The sequence below is a fragment of the Symphalangus syndactylus genome, chromosome 1, assembly GCF_028878055.3.
Source record: "Symphalangus syndactylus isolate Jambi chromosome 1, NHGRI_mSymSyn1-v2.1_pri, whole genome shotgun sequence".
Classification (NCBI taxonomy): domain Eukaryota; kingdom Metazoa; phylum Chordata; class Mammalia; order Primates; family Hylobatidae; genus Symphalangus; species Symphalangus syndactylus.
In genome coordinates this window covers 93,428,793-93,448,962 of record NC_072423.2, presented here as the reverse complement: position 1 = coordinate 93,448,962, position 20,170 = coordinate 93,428,793, and the positions used below count along the sequence as shown (strand labels likewise).

Here is a 20,170-nt window from a genome sequence, read left to right as displayed (position 1 = left end):
ATGCCTGTAATCCCAGCACTTTGAGAGGCTGAAGTGGGAGGATCACTTGAGGCCAGGAGTTCAAAACCAGCCTGGCAACATGGTGAGACTCCATTTCAAAAAAAAAAAAAAAAAAAAAAAAAAAAAAAAATTGAGAAAGAGAGGGAGACACAGAGAGAGGCAGCACACTCGCAGAAAGTTACCAACTGGCATGAGTCGTTTATTTGTGAGATGCTTTACGGTTGAGGAAGCTGGACCCCGCCCTTTCTCTTTCTGAGATGCCCACAGCAGCCTGTGCAGTTCCTGATGATCAGCTCCATTTTCCAGACGGGGAAGCTGAGACTTAGAGCCCAGCTTTGTGACCAGCCAAGGGCACAAAGCTGGTGGTGGAGCCAGCACTAGAGCCCAGGTCTTCTTTCTCACATCACATTTCCTCTCCAGGGAGCAGTACAAGATGTTATTAGGCAGTAAGTGCCAAGTGAGCAGAACAGACAGCTGTAGAGCTCGAGAGTAGGGAGGGCGGAGGGGGGCGCTGGAGACCTTCCCAAAGGAGGTCTGGGAGCTGGGCCTGGAAAGAAGGCAGCTGCTCTGTCCCTCATGCATGGTACTCAGAAATGCAGGACCACAACAACTAGTCTCTAGCCACATTCACTGGGGACACTTGTAGGGCTACAGACTCCCCAACTGTGGGAGATAAACGAGCATCAGCTATTATCCTCCTTTCTGGGTCCGGAGCAATTAGGGGCGGTAATTGTGCAAGCGCTGCTGGGAGTTGTAGTTCCCAGTCGCGCCAGAGCGGCGAGATGGGGGAGAGCGCCCCCTGGTGCTTCAGGGCTTGTTCAGCCCAGATCTGGTTTGTTCTCTGCTGAGCCCCTCGGCCGCCCCTGTAGGCTCACCCCAGTAGAATCCCTCCACCAGTCCCTTGAAGTCATGCCCCGACCTCCCCTACTCAGGTTCTCTCCTTCTCTCTTCACCATCTTCGGGTTTTCTTTCCACACTTGCTCATCTCTTTTCTGTCCCTCTTCTCGAAGGCTTTCAGGTTCTCTTTGGCTGCTCCTCAGGCCTCTTGGTGTCTCTGGGCTGACCCAGGTCTCTGGTGGCAAAGGGACTGGAGCCCGTGGAGGCGCAGGCTCCGGAGCAGCTAGCTTTGCCACCCACCCCAGGAGACTGGAGGCAGAGCTGAGGAGTCGAGGAATGGCCTCATTTCTCCACTTGGCCTTGGCAGCCACTGTCCAGCCCCAGACCCGCCTCTTTCCTTTTTGCTGGCCTCTTTTGTTCTATCCCAATCACTTTTTCACATGGTTGCCTTATTCTTTTCTTTCTTTCTGTTTGACTCTCTTTAATGATATTTTCTTTGACTGCAGTGAAGGTGAGGGAGTGGGGGGAGTGGCTTCTGGGTGGGACTAGTACATGTGGCAAAACCAAGGTCAAACATTCCTTTTTCTGGTCCTTGAGCCCCCTGGTTCTCCTAGTGCCTGGGCAGCAGGCTTCGTTGCTATGGAAACAGCAAGGCCCCAGAAAGCCTTGGCTTCTGTTCCCTAGAGGTCTTTGTCCACTTTCGTTGCTGGGTCTCTTCCCATCTCCTGTACCTGTCCCCGCAGGGCTTGCTCCTTTTTTTTTATCCAGATAGCCGCGCTCATCCCTTCTTGCTCCCTCACAGCCCTGAGCCGTCTTCATTTCTTGTCTGTCTCTGTGATGATTCTCCTTTTCCTGGCTCTGCCCCACCTCCCTCCTCCTTGCCACTCTTCCCTGCCTTCCCCTCATGTCTCTGCTGGGGTCCTCACTTTTGCTTTTTGGCCCTCCCCGCTGGTACCCTAAGTAGAGAGAGGAAGGGATTCAGACTGTCCCGATGTTGCCCAGACCCCCACCAGCCTTGCTGCCCTGTGGCCTCAGGAAACCGGGCCTTGCCAGCTGCAGTGAGTGCTGTGCCAGGCTCTGGGGCAGCAGCTGGTGCCTTGGCATCCGGAGGCAGTGAGGACAGAGGCTGTGGGCAGCCTGCCCAGAGAGAGAGAAGCAGGCTGTGTGTGGAGGGGAGGGGATCTGCAGAATCTGCACTCCGAAACTCCCCCCCGCCACCATCCCACTGCCTCAACACATAGCACTGCTGCTGAGCCCTGCCTCCACCAGGGGAAGGCAAGTGCCTCCTGGTGGCCCTGAATGCACCCTGGCATTGTGCCTGTTCTTGCTTGGGCATTGGGAGCATCTATTGAGAATTCCTGCATTTGGTTAGTTGGCCTCTTCATAAAGACCCTCACGGCCAGTGTTGTTTGCCCTGCACCTGTCCTGTGAGGTAGGCAGGGCCAGCTGTGTGCCACTGCTTAATGGCCAGAAGTGAGCCACTGGTAGAGCCCAGGTCCTCTGGTTTGTCCTGACTTCATATCCAGTTCTCTTCTCTCTGTTTGCACTCTGGCTTGTGCTGGTGTTGGACGGAAACCTCAACTTCTTGGTACTACTGAGTCATTGTCTTCTCACTTGTTACCAACTTACAGAATGCTGACAATCCTTCAGCCTCTCCCAGTAGTTTTTGCTTCTGCTTAAAAAGTGCCAGTGGAAGGGCCCTATGCTGGGTGCCTATGGACATACATGCACACACACAGACATGCGCACACACGAGGCCCGGGCCTGCCTTTGCCCTGTTGCTCTCTGGGCACACACAGGTCACATCCAGGCACTGTTTGCTCTCCATCTTGGGCCTGTCTGCACTGTCCTTGGCTTGGAGTAGGGAGCTGGGGGTGGAGATGATAGCTGGGGCTGTGGCCACCCATGTGAGCTCTGCTTGGTGGCCTGTTGCTATCCGGTGCATATCCCTGTCACCTGCATCGCCTTCCTGTGTGTCTTCCTGGCCCTTCCCCCATTCCCCCACCTCCCATTCTCCTCATCTGCTCCCTGCTACACAACAGGCCTATTGGTCCCATCCCATATGGTGAGGCTGAAACTGTCTCCAGGCACTGAGATTGGCCATCGCTGGATGAGGGGCAGGAAGGGAGGTGGGCTGTATGTAGGAGACCCTTGTGGACCCTGCCATATGGGAGGAGCACCGGGAGAAGTAAGGCAGAGCCTCTTATTTCCCTTCTATGTCCCTTTGTTAAGGGGAGTGGCCGATAGGAAGGTTGGTGGGGAGGAGACAGTGAGTACCCTCCGCTCTGCTGGGTCCTGTGGCAGAGTAATTGTCAGCTGTCAGTGTGGGAGCCATTTAGCAGCCTCCTGGTTTGGAAATGGACACAGGGGACGTTGACTTTTGACAGCAGAGATGGCAGGGTCCTGAGAGGATGGTTGACAGGCTGAGGGAGGGAAAGGGGCCTAAAGCTACAGGTTGGGACCTCTGGGCTCCTGGTGCCCAGGACCAGTGCCTGGGTTGCTGGAGGGGAGAGGAAAGCACTGGTGTACCCTACCCCATTCAGCCTTCTCCCGTTTCCCCACACCACGGCATCCAGGCAAGGAGGAGTTTGTGGCGACCTTCAAAGGCAATGAGTTCTTCTGCTACGACCTGTCACACAACCCCATCCAGAGCAGCACTGACGAGATCACACTGGCCTTCCGCACCCTGCAACGCAATGGCCTGATGCTGCATACAGGCAAGTCGGCCGACTACGTCAACCTGTCCCTCAAGTCTGGGGCTGTCTGGCTGGTCATCAACCTAGGCTCAGGTGCCTTCGAGGCCCTTGTGGAACCTGTCAATGGCAAGTTCAACGACAACGCCTGGCACGACGTCCGGGTCACCCGAAACCTGCGCCAGGTAGGGGGAGTGAGAAGAAGGCCAGGGATTAGCTATACCTGGGGCAGAATGGGGGTTGGGAGAGGGGGTTGCCGGGAGCTTGTGGTGGAGGGATCAGGGCTGGGCAGTGAGGTGTGGTTCTGGAGAAGAACAGGGGTTGGGGCTGTGAGGGTCCTGACATAAGGCTGCAGTGGCTGGCAGGCTTCAGAGACGAGGAAGCTGAGCTGAGGAGGCTCCAGAACTGACCCTGGGCGGGAGCCTGAGGGCAGGGGAAGGACTCGGCTCAGATTGTTGGGAGCAGCTGGGCTCTGGAGGGCTGGGGCTAAGAAATCAGGTGATTTAGCAGGAGGGCAATTCAGGAGATGGGAGGAGTGAGCCAGTGCCTGAATGGGTGTGCCTGGGTGCCAGGGGGTGGGGAGGGGGTCCTGTGGAGTGGGCAGGCTTTGGCCTGGTGGAGCAGATGAGGGTGTCCCAACACTAGGGCAGCAAGGCACGAAGGCAAGCCTGAGTTAATGTGTGGGGGCAGGATGTGTTCTGCCCCCAGCCGAGGCACTTTTTTAGGGCGGAGGCAGAGATGGAGCCAGTGAGGTGGTGGCATAGTAGGTAGGTGACAGAGAGCAGGAGCAGAGAGGGGGCTTGGCCCTTCATCTCCTCTGGGCAGGACATGCCCTTCTTTTCCTTCTCCTTCTTTCAAAGGAGCCAGGCCCTCCCAGCATCCATGGCTTGCTTTCTGCCTCCCCTTGTCTCCTGGGCAAGCCCACACAGGTGCTCAGAGTCCTTCCTGCATTGGCTCCTGCAGACAGGAGTTCCTGTTCCCAGATGCGCCCACTGGACAGGTCCTCTTAGGAGTGGTCCTCTTCACCTTTCCCAAGGCCCAGGGTGGCTAGTGCAGGTGAAGCTGTCTCTGGCCAGTCTCTTCCTAGTTATCTTCTCTGAACTTCCTTGTTCTAGCGGTGTGGTGGCTAACTCTCCTTGTCTCTCCTGTCATCCTCCTTCTCCTCCCCTTCCTCCCACTGAAAGGCTCGTCAGCAGGCTCAGGATCTTGGCTGGCCTCCCACTCTTCTTACCTGTTCTGATTTCACACCATCGATGATGATCTAGTGGGGATACCTCCTCATTAATGCCACTCCTCCTTGCCGGGAGAACGCAGTGACTAATCCTGCTGCTCTTCCTCAGGCCTGCCACTACCTGTTGCAGCTGGGCTCCTACTAGTGTGCCTATTCTTAGTGACCCCACGTTTCACAGAGTGACATGCTTGGTGGAGTCACTCCTTAATGCAGGGCTCCTTTTCTTGTCAAATCATCCCTTTACCCAATCAGAGGGCTGTCCTGCGTTGTCATTACCGAGCGTACCTGAGTGTGTCATGTGCATTTGTAACAGTTTCAGATGCCACACACATTTTATTGGGGGGTATAGAGGAGTTGCATCTAGTGCTTCCTGCTCACTTTGCTCTCTCTAGGACCAGCGCTGTCACCTGGTACTGACTTCGGCAAGATGCTCCAAGTTCAGAGTCCCTATCCATGCATCATATGACCAAAAAATACATGGCACATCCATACTGGGAAGAGGGGGAAAAAAAGACATACTCCCTGCCCTTCCAGGACTTCAGCTCTTGAGGAGACAGGATGAGTCTGTTAAAAGCGAATAGAGCAAAGCCATGCCAGTGCCAAGTGAGCAGCAGAAACCTTAAACACCCTAGGACTCAAGTGATACCCAAGACGAGGGAGAGGTCTGTGGCTAGGGGAGATGGGAAAGCCACACAGAGGAGGAGACACTCGGCCTCAGCCGTGCTGAGTGTAGACAGTGACCCTTGGCTGCTTCTTCCTGGGGTTCCCCGATTCGAGAGTCCAAGCTGGTAACTGATGGAAACCTCTTCCCTGGATTGTTCTACCAGAAGTCTCAGAGCAGAGAGGGAGGTCATATTGACCCTAAAGCAGGTCCTGAGGTCCACAGAGGGTGTCTGCTTAAAGACTTTGATTGAGTGCTCTCTTTAAAAAGGGATTCTGGGGGAATTTCTTCTTCTTCTTTTTTTTTTTTTTTTTTTTTTTTTTGAGACGGAGTCTCCCTCTGTCGCCCAGGCTGGAGTGCAGTGGCATGATCTCGGCTCACTGCAAGCTCCGGCTCCCGGGTTCATGCCATTCTCTTGCCTCAGCCTCCAGAGTAGCTGGGACTACAGGTGCCTGCCACCACACCCGGCTAATTTTTTTGTATTTTTAGTAGAGATGGGGTTTCACCGTGTTAGCCAGGATGCTCTCGATCTCCTGACCTCATGATCCGCCCCCCTCGGCCTCCCAAAGTGCTGGGATTACAGGCGTGAGCCACCGCGCCCGGCTGGATTCTGGGGAATTTCTTGACTGCAGTCCACACCCATAAATATGAAGTGTTGGAGCTGCAGACAAGCAGCCCTGTTTTGGTCATCATGGCTACTAGGGGAAGGTCAGCCTCAGAGCCATGCTCTGGCTCCACTGCCCTCACTCAAGGCCTAGGCTGTGGCCAAGTTCATCCTCACCAGGCCCTGTTTTTCCTGGCCTCAAAGAGTAATTTATTGGATCCTGTGTCCCTCGAGCAGTGTTTCTCAGTCACTCAATCATGTTGCGCTCCCCAGGAGACATTTGGCAACATCTGGAGACATTTTGGGTTGTCAAAACTTGGGGGTGCCGCTGTTACCTCATGGGTAGAGGCCAGGATGATGCTAAACACCCTACAGTTTGCAGGACAGCCCTCATAACAAATAATTATCTGACCCCAAATGTCAGTAGTGCCAACATGGAGAAGCCCTGCTCAACCAAGTCTGTCTGTCTTTCTTTCTTTCTTTCTTTCTTTCTTTCTTTCTTTCTTTCTTTCTTTCTTTCTTTCTTTCTTTCTTTTTCTTTCTTTCTTTCTTGTCTTTTTTTTTTTTTTTCAAAGACGGAGTCTTGATCTATCGTCCAGGCTGGAGTGCAGTGGCGTGATCTCGACTCACTCCAACCTCTGTCTCCCAGGTTATAGTGATTCTCCTGCCTCAGCCTCCCGAGTAGCTGGCATTACAGGTGCCCACTACCACACCCAGCTAATTTCTGTATTTTTAGTAGAGATGGGGTTTCACCATATTGGCCAGGCTGGTCTCGAACTCCTGACCTCAAATGATCCTCCTGCCTTGGCCTCCCAAAATGCTGGGATTACAGGTGTTAGCCACCACACCCGGCCTCAATCAAGTTTCTATAGTGTCTGGGTGACATCCTGGGATTGGAACAACACTTATGTGATAAGAAGGGTGATGATGGGTGGAGTGGTTTGAATCAATATTCTGTCTCCCCTAGGTTTTGTGGGCTAGGAGCAAGGACAGGGAGAAATGACATCTGTCTTCAGCCTTACAGGATAGAGTGCCAGGATCTGAGAACACTGTGGCTTCCAGGTTATTTTTCTCATTTGATTAGAATGGCCAGGCAGATGGCCTTCTGGGGAGGACCTGCCTGAGAACCAGCACTGAGGGGTCTCCATTCCCTTTGCTTCTGCAGCCATGAGAGTGGGTCAAAGGCCAGCTCCAAAGACTGGAAGGAGGCAGAATTTCCCTTTTTCCCTTGGACTTGGTAATTATCCCTGGAATCATCTAGAGGCTCTCAGAACATAGCAGTTAGGACCAGGGGCACCTGATGAGACAGTGTCTCACTCTCTCCTCTCTCTCCTTTCAAATCCAGCCCTCGAGGGCACTGTGACCGGAGGTATCTCTTGGAGGATCTTGGCAGGAATTATTACCTCTGAGGATTCCCTGAGGTCTATTTTAAATCCTGGGCCCACTCTCCTCCCATACCCAGTATGCTTCCCAACTGCCTCCCACCACCATGCAAGCAGTGTGCAAACCCATTTCCTCATTAGCCAGCACCAAATTTGGAAGACAAGCTGGCTATCAAAATATCACATGGTGCTTCCTCCTGCCCAGCTTGGATAACTCCTCTCCTTGGTGCAGAGGCTTTCAGGAGCTCCTCCAGGGCCCAAAAATGGAGTCCCCAAGGATGCAGTCCTCAAGGATGGAGTCCCTCAAAGATGTGGTCCCCAAGGATGGAGTCACTCAAAGATGTGGTCCCCAAGGATGCAGTCCCCAATGATAGAGTCTCCTAAGGATGCATTCTCCTAGGGATGAAGTCCCCAAGGATGGAGTCCCCTAAAGATGCAGTCCCCAAGAATAGAGTCTGCCAAGGATGGAGTCCCCAAGAATGGAGTCCCCTAATGATGGAGTCCCCAAGGATGGAGTCCCCCAGGGACAGAGTCCTCTAAAGATGCAGTCCTCAAGGATGGAATCTGCCAAGGATGGAGTCCCCAAGAATGGAACACCCAAAGATGGAATCCCCAAGAATGGAGTCCCCAAGGTTGGAGTCCACCAAGGATGCAGTCCCCAAGGTTGGAGTCCGCCAAGGATGCAGTCTTCAAGGATGGAGTCTACTAAGAGTGTAGCCCCCCCAAAGATGGAGTCCCCAAGCATGCAGTCCCCAAGGATGGAGTCATTAAGGATGGGGAGACCCCTGGGAGTCTTGGGATGCATTCCCTAGGAATGTATTCCCCTAAGGATGGAGTCCCCGGGGTGGAGTCCATCAGGCAATTAGATTCCTTTCCTCTCCTTCCTGCCCGGGCCTCTCTCCCTCTCTGGCATGGCGTACACCCTGTCTCAGGGCCTGCTGTGCTGTTCTCCATACTCATCCATGCCAACTTTCTTAGTTTTTCCCTTTGTTTTCACAGTTCTCCTACAGACACCACTTATTTGCCCTCCTTTCTGCCTGGTGAAATCCTAGATCTGAGGTTTGAGTCAGAAAGACCAGGTTCAAATCCCAGCTCTGCCAATAGTTTGAGTGCTTTTAGGCAAGTTATACAACTTCTGTGAGCTTCAGCTCCTCATCAGCAAAGTGAGAATGAGTGTTTTGATGACTAACTGGGGTATTGCCTTAAAACACTCAACACAGTGCCTGGCACGAATTAGTTGTATTTTTTTCAATCCTTCAGGCCCAGCTTAAATGCCACCATCTTCAAAAATCCTTCCTTGACCCCTTCCTCCAGCCAGCCTTCCTTCTTTGCTATGTTCTTTGAGGCCTTGGAAACGTGTATTTGATACTCCTTATCACATTCTGCCTGTGTTGTCAATATTTGTATTCATTCCTTATCTGTACTTCTAGGTGGTAAGCAAATTGGTTGCTTAATACCTGCAACTATTGAATGTTTGTAGTTGTTTTCCTAGTAGTTTTTTTCTGATCCATTTGGTCTCTTTCTTGAAGGCAACTGGTAAGGTTTTGGACACGAGGACCCATGTCCAAAAGTAGCAGATCTAACTACTTCATGTGAGCACTGAACTACTTCTTTTCCTCTTGGAAAAAAACCCTCCAATTCATAATTCACTTTTTTACTTTTTTTTTTTTTGGAGATAGAGTCTCACTTTGTCTCTCAGGCTGGAGTGCAGTGGCGCAATCTTGGCTCACTGCAATCTCTGCCTCCCAGGTTCAAGCGATTCTCCTGCCTCAGCCTCCTGAGTAGCTGGGATTACAGGTTCCTGCCACCATGCCCGGCTAATTTTTGTATTTTTAGTAGAGATGGGGTTTCAAGGCCAGGCTGGTCTTGAACTGTTGACGTCAAGTGATCCGCCTACCTCAGCCTCCCAAAGTGCTGGGATTACAGGCGTGAGCCACTGTGCCTGAGCCTAATTCACTTTATAAGACCAGAAGAACACCTCTCCTGGTCCTTCCTTTGAATTTCCTCAGGACTTTATCTTTCTGTCACAGCGTTTCTCAAATTGCACTGTAACGTCTCCCCCCACTAGCCCCTGGCCTCAAGAATCTCATTTCTGTTTGCTATCTCACCTAATTTTTATGACAACTCTCTGAGGTGCAGATATTATTCACATTTTACTGATGAGAAAAACAAGACGCAGAAGGTTAAAGAACTTGCTCAAGGTTATCCAGTTAGGAAATGGTAGAGTTGGAAGTCTGACTTTGAAACCACTCTGTTCCTTTGCCTCCAAGTGAGGGCCTGGTTGTTGTCATTGGCACAAAATGCAAAGGAGGCTGGGGTTTGTCCTGTGCTTCTGTCATTCTTGGATGTTCTCAAATCTTGAAGCCATTTCAATGTTCTGCTTGTATCTCTGAAAAATGGGTGCAAGTGGAGTGGGTTCCTCTTCTCTTTGTCCTGAACTTCTCTTACTCAAGCTCCACAGATTGTCTTCACCCCAGATTTTTGTGATTTGTGTAAATATTCCCTCTTGGCTTTCTTGAGCAGGGCTGGAGCTACACTCAGATTTCAAGGTGGGGATGGGATATAGTTTTGTCCCGAGGCTCTCCTTTCTGCCTGGTGAATTCCTAGAGCTGGTGTTTGAGTCAGAAAGACTTGGTAAAAATGACCACATGATATGATGCGTGACTTCTCCCCTCTGTGACTCTGATGTCCTTTTTTTTTTTTTTTGAGACGGAGTCTTTCTCTGTCCCCCAGGCTGGAGTGCAGTGGCGCGATCTCTGCTCACTGCAAGCTCCGCCTACCGGGTTCACGCCATTCTCCTGCCTCAGCCTCCCGAGTAGCTGGGACTACAGGCGCCCGCCAACACGCCCGGCTAATTTTTTGTATTTTTAGTAGAGATGGAGTTTCACTGTGTTAGCCAGGATGGTCTCAATCTCCTGACCTCGTGATCCGCCCGCCTCGGCCTCCCAAAGTGCTGGGATTACAGGCTTGAGCCACCGCGCCCGGCCCCATTCTTATTCATCATGTGTTGTCATGCTTGCGCTCCCAGGCTCCAGGAGCTCTCTAGCTGTTTCTATGAGTGGGATAAAGCCTTTGTTGCTCATCTGTTAGTCTGAAGCCTCAGCTCTCCAGATCCTGGCCATTGGGAAGGCCTGGGCTGCTGTGTACCCCTTCCCTGTGCTGTGTCCCAGGCCACCAGGAATGGGTTCCAGTGGAAGCTGCATTCTAGTATTTCACAACAATTGCCCCCATAAGCATGATCTCCATTGGACTGGGTCTGGATCCTTAATCCCTCGGTCTAAAGGGGCCCCATCTCATCTACTCCAACCCTGCTATTTTTAAGAGGAAGCCTGGATCTCTCATCAAATTAGTGGAAGGCCCAAGGGTTAGAACTCACATCTCTTTCTTCTCAATCCTGATTCTTTTTTTTTTTTGAGACAGTCTCGCTCTGTCGCCCAGGCTGGAGTGCAGTGTGATCTCGGCTCACTGCAAGCTCCGCCTCCCGGGTTCACACCATTCTCCTGCCTCAGCCTCCCAAGTAGCTGGGACTACAGGCGCCCGCCACCACACCTGGCTAATTTTTTGTATTTTTAGTAGAGATGGGGTTTCACTGTGTTAGCCAGGATGGTCTCGATTTCCTGACCTCATGATCCACCTGCCTCGGCCTCCCAAAGAGCTGGGATTACAGGCATGACCCACTGCACCTGGCCTTCAATCCTGATTCTTAATTTGCTGTTCTACTTGTTAAAAATGGAATCTTCTTCATAAAGTTGAAAACTTTTGAATCTTATTTTATTCTCCATAACCAGTTCTAACTCAAAGAGTAGTAATTGGGTTTTTACCTCCAATACCTTTTTCTTCCTGCCTTGTTCGACTAGTGCAGCGATACTAGACAACACTTACCTTTTTGGGCCTGGTTATTTAGCTGCCCTGAAGCTAATTGTTCCTTGTTCTGACTAGTTGGCCTCTTCATTTCATGACAGTCCTACCAGAAGCCAGTACTAATCCTCTTATCACACGCTATCCCCTGGCTCCCATCACTGCACCTGCAATTAGACTCTTCTCTTGCTATGTAAACTGCTTCTGCATCGCTAATAATTAATATTGGTTATTCAGCACTTCTTCTGGCTGCTAAATATTGAATTCTGTTATTTTTAATTATACGAGGCCCTTATTCATTATCTTACTGAATTAGTCCTGTGCCCACTGGTTATAACAACTCTCTAACTAATGGATCTGTCCCTAGAATACCTCTCCTTCTCACAATCACACTCTCTGGGGTGCAGTTTAATATTTAACAGGCATCAAGCAATAATGTCCCTCCATCTCTAATACTCTTAAGTAAAGCTGCCTCAGTGCCTCTGACATGTCCTCCCCAAAGACAGGGGTAATTTGGAAGGTGGTTGTTGCTGCTGTCTGTGGCAATGAGAAGAGAAAATGAACTTAGAACCACACGAGAGTGGGGACACTAGAGATTGGAGTAGAAAGAGTGGGCTTATAGCTTAGGGAAAAGTTAGGGATTTTAGAGGTTCCTTTTTATGGGTGTAAGGGAGTGAATTTCTGGTGCTGGCTGTGGGGAGTGGAGACTCAGGGGTGTACATGAAAGGAGGCTGTGCTGCTGGGATGGCCTTACCAATTCTAGAGACTGGGAGGTGGTGGTGGTGGGCACTTGATTCTGGGAGGGACAGCAGCCCAGAGAGTAAGAAAATGGGGTTGGGGTGATTGAAGAGCCTGGAGAACTTTTGGGGAAAATTCTGAAAAGTCAAGGTGGACACGTGGGAGGAGTCAGCTATGGGTGGGAGATGGGGAGGAGAGGGAGGAGGGTCTGGAATAATGATATAATGTGTGAGCCATCTGCCAGCCCGTGGAGGGCAACATTTCCTTTTCCCTGTTCTGGTGGCGACTCACTCTCTCTTCCTTTCTTAAGGATGAGAAGAAAAAAAAAAACAAAAACAAAAACAGAGGAGCTGCCCCTCTCCTCAGTGACTCCCTGGATCGATTTGCATATTTTCCATCCCCAGGAAAAGCAGGCATCCATGGCCCCTCCTATGCTCCTTGGGAACCCCTTTCTTTTGCCTCCAAATGAAATTGCCTCTCGTTCTTGCCAGTCCTTTGATTCTCCAGGGGTGATGCCCACTCTTCTCCCAGCCTGATATCCAGCTGGCCCATCACCAACTGGTTAATCCATTAACCCGGCATGGCCACTGGTCAGCCAGTTGGCCAGCACCAACTTGCTCTTTAGCCAGTTCTCTGGAAAGCCATCTGGTTGATCAGTTAGCCAATAAACCCTTAAGTCCATGGCTCCAACCAATAGCCCATCCCTCCTCACAGCCCTTGTTCCCTCCCTTCCTTCCCCTGAACTCTCTAACATTTCAGCTGATAGGACTTACTAATACTGCATAATTGGGTCTGCTTCTTAATCCCCTGCCTTCCCTCTCTCACCCTCTGTTGGAAAACCCCGTTGCCGACTTTGTGTGTGTTACTAACACGCTTATAACCCAGGGGACCAAGGGATGGGCAGGGACAGGTGGGGCAAGGTATGAGTGAAAAACCAAACTAACCTTTCTGTCTCATCTGCGGAATGTCGGCCATCTTTAAGTCTTTGGTTTCTTGGTCCAGTTCTTTTGTTGTTTTCTTCTTTACTAACCAAGGTCTCTAACTGTTCCCCTTCTCTGCAGACGGCTCTTCTTCGGGGAGGGGATGGGGGGGAAGAGGAATCCAGAGGAGGGGCGGGGTAGGGATGGGGAGAAGAAGGGACTTAATTTTTGTGTGTATTTTATTTCTCCTCCCCCCATTATAATTTAATTTTCTTTAAACAAATACTTTCGCTGAACCTAAGGTGGGAGGGTTGGAACAAACAACCAAATATATATGGATATATATTTTTTCCTCCTTCCTTGAGTTTCACAGTTGGTCATTTTATTTTTCTTTTCTTTTCGTTCTGTTCTTTTGTTGTTGTGTTTGTTGTTGTTTTTTGACACCCCCCTCCTCCCCATCCCCCCATATCTCCGGTGAAGCACGCAGGGATTGGACACGCTATGGTAAACAAACTGCATTATCTGGTAGATATCACTCTAATTGTCTTACCGTTTGGTTTGCCGTGGGTTTTTTTAACTGTTCGATTCTCCCTCTTTTGTTTCCTCTCCCAGTTTGGTTTTTTGGTTGTTTTGCTCTTCCAATTGTTTTTTGCGTCCTGGACAATCTTTAGATTTTGCTTCTCTTTTAGTTTCCCTCTTTCCCTTTTGTTTCTTTTTTGGTCCAAACTGAAATTCAAAAGACAAATGGAAATTGAGGAATTTGGCTTGTCCCCGCTGTAGTCCCTAACTCCTGAATTCAGATTCCTGGACAGAGAGACCTGGGGGCAGGCCCCATGTTCATCGGCTCTGGTTAGACCAGCCCCGATGCCAGGCTGCTTATTTCTATTGCTTTATTTTGTTCTTTTCCCTCCCCTCCCTTGTTTTTTCTCTTTGATTTAGTTTCTTGGTCTCCTGAAAATCCATGGAAAACACCATCCCATGACATGCTACGCTCTGCTCACTATCAGCTCCCTGGACAGGGCCCCTCAAGTTTGGGGAGGGGGGCTGGGGGTGAGACCTCCAGTGGCAGCCAGCGGAGTGGGTTCCCAGGGGTGGGGGGCATGGCCTTGGGAGATGTGGAGCTGCCTGAGATCAGTCCAGACCTCATGCAAATCATCAGTTCATAGCAGTTTGGGGGCTGCTCCATGCTGGCTGCTCCGGGAAAGGTGCCATCCCCTCCCTCACTTCTCAGCCTTGAGGGTTCCTGGTTCCATGTCCCCCACATTTTGCATGGCATGAATGGTCTTTTCCCCCCGACCAGGGATAGCGTCCAGTTCCCCCCAACTGCTCCACTGCTCTGACTAACACTGTGTTTCACACTGTCTTCCTTCCCCTCACCCCCTGCCCTCTCTGCTCGCTGCCTGCCCCGCATGGCCTCTGACGGGCTGGTTTCCTTCCCTGTTGAGGGGAGTGAGAGGAGGAGGCCTGCAGGGGTGGGAAGGGGCAGCATTGGTTGTCCTTGTCACCGAGCTCCTCTGTTTGGGTTGGGCTCAGTCCCGGTGAGTGTTGGTGTGGGTGTCTGTGTAAATGCAGCTGGTGTGTGTTGGTGTGTGGGTGTGACTGTGTGTAAATGTTGGCGTGACATTTCGGGGTGTTAGTGGGAAGCTGTACCGTGTGTGCGAGGCTCTGCTGGTGACTCTCCACGTGTGAGCTGGTGTGAGCTGGGGGCTGCGTGACTATGTGGGTTTTTGAGCCTGGTGAGGACTCTGTGTGGAGGTGGACTGTGGAGACTGGCCCTTCAGTCACAGTGCCATGGCAGGCAGGAACAGAGAAGGAGCTGGGGCTAGCTGTTTGCTCCTTGCCTTGCTTCAGAGTGTGTGCACGCAGGCCCTGCTGTGTGTGATCCCCTGGGATTCCCTCGTGCCTGCCCAGTCCTGGCTCTGCAGCAGCAGCCGGTTAGTCATCGCCTATTAATAATGCAGAGTGATTGAACACCAGGCTGGGGACCCTGCAGATGGACGTGTCTGCTCCTGTGGGGCTGGCGCTGCTTGGGGCAGCTGCCTGGCCTGCCCAGCCTCCCAGGTTTGTATGACTGGCTGGTGAGGAGGGAAGCATGACAGTTGGGGCTCCCAATCTGAGTGTCTCTCCTACTTCCCTAGGAGGCTCTACCTCTGAGGCTACATCTGGCTTTTCCTGACACTTTTGCAGGTCCATGTTTTCCTGCACCCATATAGACTAGTGCCCATGGCCAAAGCCATTCCAGCCCCCTGCAATTTAAGACCTCAGGTGGCCACTCCCAGTGGTCTTGGTGTTCCAATAAGGCATACAGTGCCAGGTTTCTTGTTCCTCCAGCTGCTGCTTCTAGGAGTTAGCTGCTACTTGCCCGGCTCGGGTCAAGCCATTGAGTACCTGTCAGGAGCTGGCCAATTGGAACTTTCTTTACGGTGCTTCCCTAGGTAATCAACCTGCGACTTTAGGGACAGAAGGGAGGCAAGATCAAGCCATGTGGTACACCCCAAGCCTCTGGGGAATACCATCCTAGAATTAGGACCCAGCAGACTTTCCATCTAGCCTCAATTTGGTTAAAAATTGACCACATGGGCTGAGTCTACTAAAGCTCAGTTTCCTTATCTACCAAATGGGCTAATAGTGGTAATATACCTGCATTGCCTACTACATGGGGTCAGTGTGAAGATCAAGTAGAGTAATAGAAGTGAAAACATTTGTACTCTGTAAAGGAAATTGTAATGTTACTAAGCTTTATAAAATGTTAACTGGTTATCTCAGTGTTTCCAGGGCAGGGATGTTTTGTAAAGAAATGATTCTCTTCCATAGCAAACCCTGGAGAATACAGCATCTCTGGCCCACTGGAGATCCTATTACCATCTCTTCTTAAGAATCAGTCCCAAAATAACTGTATGAAACCCTAGAATGCTTCAGGAATTGGGCTGGAGAAGAGGAGGAAAGATGAATGACTTGATTAAATTGGCTAAGAAGCAACAACCAGCTAGGCACCTGTAATCCCAGCTACTTGAGGCTGAGGTGGTTAAGTTGGTTAAGAAGCAAACAACCTGCTGGGCTCATGCCTGTAATCCCAGCACTTTGGGAGGCTGAGGTGGGTGGATCACCTGAGTCCAGGAGTTCAAGGCCAGCCTGGCCAACATGGTGAAACCCTGTCCCTACTAAAAATACAAAAAAATAGCTGGGTGTGGTGGTGGCCATCTGTAATCCCAGCTACTTGGGAGGCTAAGGCAGGAGAATTGCTTGAACCTGGGAAGTGGAGGTTGCAGTGAGCCAAGATTACGCCACTGTACTCCAGCCTGGGCAACAAGAGTGAAACTCCATCTCCAAACCAAACCAAACCAAACAAAACAAAACAAAACAAAAAAGAAGAAGCCAACAACCAGCTATGCACCGGTAATTTCAGCTACTCAAGGCTGAGATGGGAAGATTGCATGAGCCCAGGAGTTCAAGACTAGCCTGGGTGACATAGCAAGACCTCCCCACTGCCCGCTCTTTTTTTTTTTTTTTTTTGGAGACAGAGTCTCGCTCTGTTGCCTAGGCTGGAGTGAAGTGGCGCGATCTTGGCTCACTGCAACCTCTGCCTCCAGGGTTAAAGCAATTCTCATGCCTCAGCCTCCTGAGTAGCTTGGACTACAGGTGCACGCCACCAATCCTGGCTAATTTTTTGTATTTTTAGTAGAGACAGGGTTTCACCATGTTGCCCAGGCTGGTCTCGAACTGCTGAGCTTAGGCATTCCACCCAACTTGGCTTCCCAAAGTGTTAGGATTACAGGCATGAGCCATTGTGCCCTGGCAAGGCACCATCTCTAAAACAAACAAACAAACAAGACCCTATCTCTAAAACAAACACACACACACACACACACACAAACAAAACAAACAAAAAGAAGTAAACAATACTGTCTTGTTTCAGCCCTGGAAAGGAAAGTATCTGCTAAATTCTGAGTCGCTAAAGTCTGCACTTTCCTGCATGAGCAATACTGACTGATAAACAGATCTGATTGCCTTTTGGTGGCCTCATAGACCTTCATACACCTGTACTAGGAATCAGCTCTTTCAGGCCAAGACCAAAGTCAGAGGCCTTGTAACAGGGTTCAATGTGTTCTGACTCCCAAGGCATCCCCCAGATAGGTTTTGGTTAGTTTCCAATTTATTTTTACTAACTCATTTATATGGACTATTTTCATGTTGTTTGAGCACTTCTTCTTGGGGGAAAGGGTGGATATAAAGCAAAAAGGCCAACCTTGAGAAGGTTGAGAAGTTTGGATTAGGTGTGATAAGGCCGATGGAGTTTGCTTGTAAAAATAATGATAGTTCTTTGTACACACACTGGGACTCTTTGAATAGCTTTCCCCTTTTGAATATCATTTAAACTTGATGAATGCCTGGATTGCAAGTAGCAGGCTGAGATTGTTTCCAGTTAACAGATGGGGAAAGCTGAAGCCCAGCGAAAGCACCTTGCCTAGAGTCACATAGCCAGATACGGAGGAGTTTCACTTCAGTTTTCTCATTTGGTGCTCAGAGTAAGCCTGGAAGAAACGGGAGCGACAGTTGTTAAACTCCTGTCACACAGATGAGAGTCAGAGGTAAAATGGGATTGTTCTGGAAAAGGATAAAGGCTAAATAAGAGCCCAGGATTTCTGACCTGATATCTTTCCTCTCTATTCCCAAACTATCAAATCCAGACCTCAGGATTCATGACAGGGCTGTGCCTGCTGGTTCAGTCCATCTTCATGGTGTGTCTTTCCAACCCGAGTCTCTGGTTAGCTTCTGCCCTCTCATTGAACAGGTAGCTAACCCAAACCCTTAGCAGGACTTGCAGTACCTTACTCAGCCTGGAGACCCTTTCTTCCTCTTTGTCTTTATCCCTTATTTCCACCCACTCAATCCTAAGGGGATGCCAGAACCTTTCCCCTAGACTAGTTGCTCTTAACCACCTTTGGCTCATGGATACCTTTGAGAATTTGATGATAGCAATGGACTCTCATGGGAAAAAAACCCACGGAGGCAGTTTTGCACACAATATCAAGGGGCTTGGAATCTCCCAAGCTCAGCCAGCTTGCCCACAAGTTAAAAATACCCACCCTCCGTCTTGTTCTCCCCAGATTAAGTCCTCCTCCCAAGGAGGTCAGTGACCCTGTGATCATCACAGGCAACTGAGAAAGGCTCCAGAGGGTGACAGAAGGATACTTCCCCTCTTCCTCAGCCTTTCTTCCTAAGGCATGTAGGCATGGAGTGCCCACCAATGTGGAGTTATTTATGGCCAGGACCTAGTTTCATATCCTGCACAGCCTGCCACAGGGAAGGTGGGTGGAGCAGAAAGAGAGGTGGGGTCAGCAGGGAGGGCTGAGAGCCCACCCAAGCCACAGGCTGCCGCTTGTGGCTACCTCCAGCCAGCCTCTCTGCTCCTGGGGAGCACAGTGGGGGCTGAGCAGTGGGCTCCTGCTGCCTCTGCACCCTCTCCCTTCTCTGGCTGGACACAACTCTTCCAGGGCAGAAGCTCTGGCTCATTCCCCTTGGCCAGCTCAGTACCTACTTGGCCTGCTTGTCTGTGTTGAGTGGGTTGGCATGGGTTGGGTGCAGACACTCTGCTGTGTCTCAGTGATGCTGTTTGGAAGGAGACAGCTGGAAGGTCCCACTGCCCTGGATAGAATGTGGTATGTACGCAGGTGTGTCTGGGGGTTAGTGATCGGTGGCGAATGGGTGGTGGAATGAATGGATCACCTGCTGATGAGGAAGGTAGAGTCAAATGTCTTTTCTCTTTATTTTTCAACCCATAAGTGTCTCTGTCCTAGTGGTCATGCCTCTCTCTTCCCCCCATCATCGGAAGGAAGCTCTCCCTACCTGCACCCCACAGCTCTGTCGCCTCCATCTCTGCTCCTCCCAGTGCCCCTGCCCCGCACGCCTTCTTACCTGGCTGCCTTTCTCTGGCCTGTCCTGCTAGGTCTAGCCCTCACTGTGCTCCTCTAACCTGCATGTGTCCAGCTGCAGTGGCTGTTCTGTGTCGCATGGCCCCCTCCCTTCCCTCCTCCCCCACCGGCCCCACCCCTTCCAGAAGATGCGTGGCGGGGGGGTTGGGGGGCAGGGGCATCATGAACCCCTGGGGTGGAGGGGGACCGGGGGAATTATTCCCGTTTCCTGCTTTTACTAACGAACCTGCCATTTTTGTGTCTGGACTTTGATTTGTCTGAGGGAACAGTCGGGTTTTACTAATCTAAGTCATCTCTCTCCTTGCCTTCCCCAGAGACCTTCCTCCATTCTCTCTACTCTTGGCTTCCTTTCCACCCAGAACCCGTCCCCACTTTCTCCCTCTACTCCCCACCTCTGGCTGATCCCCTTCCTCAGGGCACTTCCTTATGTTGTCCTTCCTCCTGCTACTCCACCCCTGGGCCATAAGAGGGTGATTAAGGCAGCTCTTTCTGGGTAGGGAGCACAAGGGAGTGATCTGCAAAAAGCCCAAGGGGGTAAGGTGAGATTGTGCCCAGTCAGGAGGGAAACTGAGGAGGGTGTTTCCTCTTCTCTACCCCACACTGTCACCTCTTCTAAGTCTGAGAGGGCAAAGGGAGGGTGACTTTGGCAAATGGAGTGGGATAGAGCCCATAGGGTGAGGGAGATGGCCAGTGGCTGGTGCCCTGGCTTCTGAGGCCAGTGAGGGAGGACACAGCTGAGGGGCTCAGGTGGGCTGAAGGCCAAAAGAGGAGATTCTCTTCCTGGGGAGCTTTGGGACCAGAAGAGTCCTTTCCTTGCGCTGAAGCAGGAGTGCACTTGAGTTTCTGTCACCAAAGTCACAGGCTCCCTAGGTGTTAGGTTCATAGATGGGGATGCAGGCAGTGTGGCCCTGGGTCATAAGGCGATCCTTAATGACTGTGTGCTGTATCCCCTGGATTATGTTCAGATCAGTGGGGTTACAGGGACATGTCAGGCTGGTGCCTGCCCCTCAGGAGCTGACCAGTTGGGGTGACCAGACTTAGGCACAGGAAGTAATCAGCAGCCCAGTTCCTGGTCTCTCAGTGCAGCATCAGGTAGAGTGGAGGTGGAGGGCTGGATGCAACTGAATTTGTCCCAGGGAGGCCCGTTCGGCCTATTACCCACTCCCTGTCTTATCCCTGACCTTTCATCCCGGTTCCTTCTTCCCTTTCTCTAGCCCTTCTCTGCCAGGTCTAATCTCGTTTGCATGTTTTTGTGACTAATACTTTGACCCTTCCCTTTTCTACCCAGACCCCTAATTCCCAGCCTTAGGGTG

At 51.1% G+C, this 20,170-nt stretch overlaps 1 protein-coding gene across 36 annotated transcripts in view; it reads left to right on the top strand.

Moving 5' to 3' along the window:
* The window catches only part of NRXN2 (neurexin 2), a 106,886-nt gene that overhangs the window by 22,989 nt on the left and 63,727 nt on the right, over nt 1-20,170 (top strand). For 14 of the 36 annotated variants that reach the window (XM_055243964.2, XM_055243329.2, XM_055243558.2 and 11 more), the window contains 2 exons: nt 3,414-3,715; nt 13,405-13,449. In XM_055243964.2, coding sequence (XP_055099939.1) covers nt 3,414-3,715; nt 13,405-13,449 — 347 coding nt within the window. The remainder of the gene's footprint in view (nt 1-3,413; nt 3,716-13,404; nt 13,450-20,170) is intronic. The other 22 variants (XM_055244068.2, XM_055243438.2, XM_055243708.2 and 19 more) reach the window with 2 other exon arrangements.